At 35.6% G+C, this 7178-nt stretch overlaps 1 protein-coding gene across 1 annotated transcript; it reads right to left on the reverse strand.

Annotated features, from left to right (window-relative positions):
• Nucleotides 1-358: 358 nt before the first annotated feature.
• On the reverse strand, nt 359-511 carry LOC112862768 (beta-defensin 110-like). The gene has a single exon (XM_025926002.1). It carries the CDS (start codon nt 509-511, stop codon nt 359-361), a length of 153 nt encoding a protein of 50 aa, XP_025781787.1.
• Nucleotides 512-7178: the final 6667 nt, after the last annotated feature.

Below are 7178 nucleotides of genomic sequence, written 5' to 3' on the forward strand. Positions count from 1 at the left end.
TTTTCATAGTAAAACTGGCAATAAAGTCCTATACATATATTTAGAAAGGAAACAGAGCAACTCAGATAAGTAGCATGAATATCTGGTTGGCAACATGTCCATAATGGGATTATAAGCACAATTAGAGTCTGATCCTCTGTTTAATTAATACATTCATCCATCTGAAATTCAAAGAAAGTGGGAAATAAATAGAATACAAACTAAATTATTTTTATTTATGTAAACAGTGATACTGAGGATTTAAAAGGGAATACTTCTTTAAACGTTGCAAACGTTTTCTTTCTACCCACTCTCGTGTCGGTAAGATGAATCTGTGTTCCAGACTTTGATGCTCAATAGTACTTCTGTTTTCCAGAGTTCATATGCAGCACTGATTTCTCCATTTAATGCAGTATCCGTAATCATACTCATCATCATTACAAAATGTTTTACATATTCCTTTCAATTTTTTGCATCTTTCAAATCTATACATTGACTCAAAGTTACTTCTGGCTGCAATCAAGAAAGACATCTAAAGTCATCAACCTCATTTTTCACTTGGGAGTCTTGTTACCTAGGGAAGACAGAAAATCTGTTTTGGTCATGAGATCATGCATGTGGGAGATGGAGAGTCTGGTATGCCAGGTAGTGTTATAGCACAATTTGGCAGTTGTTGCAGAAAGAGACTGAGCTACAAACATCTTACTGTCCTTATCTTTCAGCCCATATCAGTACTCACCTTCCTATCTTTTTTTCTTATTTTATTAACACCAGATTTGCTCTCCCATGCTTTCATTAAGATGAGGTTTGTAGTTCTTTAAAAACCTATCATTTTTATTTTCATGTTTTTTTTTTCAATTTTTTAAGCTTACTCTGACTGCCTCTTCACAGTATCATTTGTTCAATGCTTTCTTCTCCATTCCAGATCTTACTGTTAATTGAAATCTTCTTTTGTTATATTAGAGCAAATGAATATATCCCTTTCACCAGTCTATAGTAATAATGAATGAATAACATAACTAAGTACTTAATTATATGTATTTTTCTTAAACATGTGTCATGATATTTTTATTCTTGTGGCCAATATGTCAACCACATATGACAGTTATGACTTCTTCTGATTCTTTGTTATCTCCTACCCAGTATATCCTGATAATTGTAATACAGTAGACATGGAGATACTTACTGATAATTTATTGAGGAAACAACACCATATTAGATGTGCACACAGAAACACAGTTTTGATATACATTTAGTATTTAGTAAAAAAAGAATCCTCATGTTAATCTTCTAGTTTGCTGTGTCATCTAAGACAATGCAAAGAAGGATATCCTGAGATTCCAAACTCACAGCTTTGGGTTCACACATTAAACTATAGTAAATGGAAGCAAATATTTTAGTTACTTAGGATTTTATCTTTCTTAATGATTTTATTGTACTGAAACTAATGCCTTTAGAAAAAAGAGACTTGTGTGTCAGGCTTATTTCTGCCCCTCCCCCCCCCCAATTTTATCATAGTATTTACTTATCTTGGATAAGTCTTTCCACCTATCTGCATGATGGAATATAATAAACATGGCTATTGCAAATATATTTTGAATATTAAATTTTCCACGTGTGTGTCAGGAAAAACAAAGCAAAATAATTTTATTAAAATTTAGAGAATAAACTGAATAGAATTTAGATTAACATTATATAATGTTAACTCATAGAACCTAATTGTCTGCATAAAACCAAAATGAAATGCAGAATGGTGTTTCATTTCGATGGGGCAGGTGTTTGAGTACCTAGTATTCTCTAAGCATTTGGTTGGGAATTAGTCAGAAAGCTCAAAGGTAGCAAATGTAGAAAATACTTCAAATGGACTAACTTTATTGTTGTCAATAAAGTTAGTAGAAAAGGAAAGGAAGTTACGTGTAAAGTGCAAGAGATTGTCAGGAAGGTTTTGACATTTGAATATATGTATTTCCTTTGGGAATGGGAAGCTAATTTATGATGACAGAACCCCTGGTCACCAGTAAATTTTGGTGAAATCTAAAGTTCCTTCAGACCCATATTTGATATAACTAAAAGTAGAGAAGTACATATGCATGGTTGCATTTTGCTTTTTTTTAAAACTTTTGCTGGGATAGGTACTTTTTAAGCTAATCAACATTCCTGAGACCCTAATACCTTGTCAACCCACAACATCCGTGTTGACTTTTAAGATATGTTAAATTCAGAAAAGAGAAATATGGATTTATAGTGATCATTAGTAACATGAAAATATACTACTGTTGTTTTTACTTTCTTATTATTTTAAAGAATATAAATGTTTTAAATCATGAAAACACCTATAGAAGTGCATGATCTGGAAATAAAAGGTTTGCATCACAAAATTGCTTCTATCACTTCTTACTTATTTGCAAATAATATGTCATTTTAGAGTCACAGCTCTGTGAGGTGAACATTATAAAAGAAAATAACACAACCTCATCGTGTTGTTGTGAAAATTGGATATGTAATATGTTATAAACTGTACAATGCCATACAAATATTATCCATGAGTGCATAGCTATGTGAGGTGACTTAAACTCATTGATAACCACATAAAAATAAAAATGAATGACTGTTCGGAGGAAGGATGCATAACATCTCTTTTATCTATAAATATCTTTGCACCTTTTAACATCACTGGAGAAATGAGTCTATGATGACTAATTTTCCTGATAAGAGACATATGTAAACACTAGTTGGAGGATGGATAAGGGCTATATATTTTGGACAGGTTTCTGATAATCTGGGCAAGAGTGGAGTGCTACAAATATGGTATGCGTCTATTGTGGACCCCAGCCCCATAACAAATCCTGCATACACATGGATAGAGAAATCTCTGTTGGGAACCAGTGGTTAAAAGCTCAATGGCCTCCCCACAGTTTGTTAATGTTATTTTTCCCATGCTCTGGGGCGGGGTGGGTGTTCTTCCTCCTGGGTGAAATATCTGGCATATATCTCCCCATCTCCTAGCAAATAACTTCTCTGCAGATGACTTCTCTGTTTACTTCATGATGCAAATAGCAAGGCTGAGTAGAAAGTAGGAAGGGGAGTCTCTTATGTTTTGGCTCCCTCCCTCTCTAACCATTTTTTTTCCTTCCCCTCCCCCATGGTCTTCTTGCTAAGTTTCTCAGGATCCACAAAGGAGTGAAAACATATGGAATCTGTCCTTCTCTGTATGACTTATTTCACCAATTTGACAATGAATTTCATATTAAAAAAAATGAGACACAGACCTCTGGACATTGGTGTTTGAGGATGTGATGCTGTAACTGTAAAAAAAAAAAAAAAAAGAAAGTAGGAAGGGGAAACATTTAAAAAAAAGAGAGAGAGAAAAAAAGAAATAAGGAGGCACCTGGGTGGCTCAGGTCATGATCTCACAGCTCAAAGGCTGGTGAGTTCAAACCCCGCATTGGGCTCTTTGCTGACAGCCACAGCCTGGAGACTGTTTCAAATCCTGTGTTTCAAATTCCCTCTCTCTCTCTGCCCCTTCCCTGCTCATGCTCTGTCTCCCTCTCTCCTCAAAAATAAATAAACAAAATTTAAAAAAAAGAAGTAGGAAGAGGTATTTTGGATGATGTCTACTCTTACTGGGTCCAAGTTAAAATCAAGGTAGGAGCAAGGCCATAGTCAGAAGTTTCTAAAATATGTTTGAAACAGTATGCTCTTTCAGAATCAGATAGTACATTTCAATCCTATATGCTGTATTTATTAGCTGTGATAGATTGGGCAAAGGATCTTGATTTCCTCATAAAATTGAGGTGTTTTTAAATAGAATTTAAAAAAAATATAATGAGATAAAATATGTAAACTTCTCTTATAATGTTCAAAGATGAATAAAATTTCAAAAATCAGCTTATTCTCATACTTGTTTTTATTTTCCATTTGGATTTACATTTTAAAGTGACCCCAGATGAAACAGTGTTATTAACATACATGCCCCTGTTATAGTGTAAACACAGTCCTTTTTTTTTTAATTTTTAATTTTTTACTTTTTATTTATTTACTTTGAGAGAGAGAGGGAGGGAGGGGCAGAGTGAGAGGGAGAGAGAATCCCAATAAGGCTCCATGCTACCAGCAGGGAGCCTGATGAGGGGCTCCAGCTCATGAACTGTGAGATCATGACCTGAGCTGAAACCAAGAGTCAAGATGCTTAACCGACTGAGCCACCCAGGCTCCCAAAACCTCTAGTCTTCAATCTATGTTAGGTCAGGTCCACTGTGTGCCTTGTTCACCGATTTATTACAGTATGTAGTGAAGTGCTTGAAACATACATACTCAATAAGTGTGTAAATAACTGACAAAATGATTGAGTGAATAGTATGATATCAGATATAGATATTTAATTGGTGTTCTATACTGAAAGACTCTCTGGACTTTATCACAATCTCTCCATCTGTTATTTCCTATGTCAACTGAGCAAATGACCTAACCCTTGTACTAATTTCTTCAACTGTAAAATGTATTTAATGTCTACTTCAGAAGGTTGTGTGGCAAATGAGATAACAGATATAGACATATTCTGTAGCCCCACAAGTAGTATAATAAGTTTTATTGTCATTGGTATGAGTTGCTTATAAGTTTGTGTCAGGTTTCAGAGGAAACCTTTATTAATTCACTGATTTTCTTTACTTTTGCTATTAAATGAAGAAAATACCTTCTCTCGTGATTCATACCACACACCTTTAAGTAGGCAGCTATTCGCACTCGGTCCCTTGCTAGATGCAGATGCAAAAAATGAATACAATAATTAAGCTCCTTGCCCCCAAAAGTAAACCAGTGTTCGTTGGGAAATGATGACATAAAAATGGTACAATATCACTTGTAAAGACAATCCTAAGGAATTAATAAAAATCTTCTCCAAGCATAAAATTAAAAGCTGTAAACTGCAAAAGTATATTTTACTATTACTACCACCACAGCCATTAGGAAAACCTATGCTTTGTTAAGCGTTCATTAAATTTTAGACTCTTTACTAAATAAGTTGTGTGCATTATCTGATTTAATGCTCTACTCACTTTGGGATAGGTATGATCATTCTCATTTCACCCATAAGAACAATTGAAGTAAAGAACTTTGCACAGAGTTTCACGGGGAGTAAAAGGGGTGGGAGAGGCTTTAAAGTTAGTTATGTTGGACTCCAAACAAGTGTATGTTCAATCGTTTCACGGAAGATGTGACTTTTAGTTGCACCTTGAGAAGCCAATAGCATATTTTTGAGGAATTAGGGGAAGCACTTAGAATATATGTATTCTAAACGTGGATGTTGTGAGATATATGTAGAATGGTGTGACTTTTAGCATGACTGGAGTGATATGGACATGGACTTCAGAAAACGCAGGGAAGGAAAAACTGGGCACAGGTGGCAAAAGACCTCTACAGCTGATGAGTTGAATATTCTGATGAGCAGAATTCTCATGAATTCCATATTCTCTATGGAAACGTTAAGCATCATCTTCCCTTTAAGGAAGGGATTGGAGAAAATTTTGTAGCAGAGAGGCTGGGTGAACATTGTTAGAATATTCTAAATAAGAAATAATGAGAAAGATAATTAAGTTCATGGGGTTTCAAATAAAGGGGGAGATATTTGTGAATTTGAAGCAGCCCAATGAAGTAACTTTTGGATTTGGGGCAAGAATACCAGGAAGTAGAGCAGTAACAAGTGTGTTAGCCCTTAATCCTGTGCAGTTGATAATAACAATCAGTGAAGCAGAAAATAAAAAGAGGAGGACAGACTTTAGCCTTTGTGGGTAAGATGAGCTCTGTTCTGGACATATTGGGATTAAAAAAAAATTGGAGGTCAGCCAGATAAGTTCCATAATTATAAATAAAAAAACCCTTTGATTTGGGAAGGAGATTTGAGAAAAATGTTTGTTGATAGCAGAAGTCATTGCATTGAACAAGATAATCTCAGGGAAACATATAAAATAAGGGAAGGGATATAAGAAAAGGGATTCAGGGACACAGCAGTAGAGACCCCTGAATTTAAGAGACCATCAAGAAGCACCTGCGTGGCTCAGTTGATTCAGCATCCAACTCTTCATTTTGGCTCAGGTCATGATCTCACAGTTCGTGAATTCAAGCCCTGAGTCAGGCTCTGGTGCCTGCTTGGGATTCTCTCTCTTTCTTTCTTCTGCTCGTTCGCTCTCTCTCTCTCTCTCTCTCAAAATAAATAACTAAACTTTTTTAAAAAAGGGATTTACATAAAAAAATGAGACCGCCAAATAATTGTCAAACATTGTCAGAACAGTGAACAACTCTAGCAGTAGGCAGAAGTCCACAAGACAAAGAATTAAAATACCACTTTGGGTTTGCTTTTAGGAAAACATCGATAACATTAGCAAGAAGATTTTCAGTTAATTGACATGGGTGAATGTATTGGGGGAAAAGAGTATATAAAAGGTGATAAAAGGAGATTATGAGTTGAGGCTGGTTTTCAAAAAGTTTGGTGAAGATAGGAATAAAGCAGATTAGAAAGTAGCTGACTGCGTAGCCCAGGCAGTTGAGTGACTCTTGATTTCAGCTCCATGGTTTGTGAGATCAAGCCCACATGAGGCTTGGCACTGATAGCAAGGATCTTGCTTGAGATTCTCTCTCTCTCTCTCTCTCTCTCTCTCTCTGCCTCTTCCCCACTCCCACTCTCTCTCTCTCTCTCAAAATAAATAAGTAAACATTTTTTTTTTAAAGCAAATAAAAGAAAGTAGCTTAAAGGCAAAAATCTCTCATAAAATGTGACTTTAACTGCCCAGAACCCTACCATTACTCATTGTTTTTATTGTTAGCACCCTGAAGTGAGCTACCATAGTGTATTACTTATATTATGTTAATATCTCCTAACTCACGAAAGTGTTTCAGAGAGGTTTTTTTTAAATAAAATTTAAATCATGTTTTTCCTCAGGTGAAAGCCCACTGGATTTCTCTCATAATTTAGAAGACAGTATCCTTTCTAGTTCCTAAAAAACTCTGGGTAATCCTCCAACACACTTCCTCCCTGACGAGCTCATCCAGGACTCTCCTCCCAACCCACTTTTCTCCAGCCACCTTCATTAGCACTCCCCCAAAACTCGTGGGTGCCCCCATGATGCTTCTTGGCCTCTGTCATTTTTTTTTTTTTTTACTTAAATGTCATCTTCTCAATAAGAGCCTCCTGAAAAATCCTATTTCAA

The sequence above is a fragment of the Puma concolor genome, chromosome B2 (assembly GCF_028749965.1).
Source record: "Puma concolor isolate L17-30 chromosome B2, mPumCon1.1.hap2, whole genome shotgun sequence".
Lineage (NCBI taxonomy): Eukaryota > Metazoa > Chordata > Mammalia > Carnivora > Felidae > Puma > Puma concolor.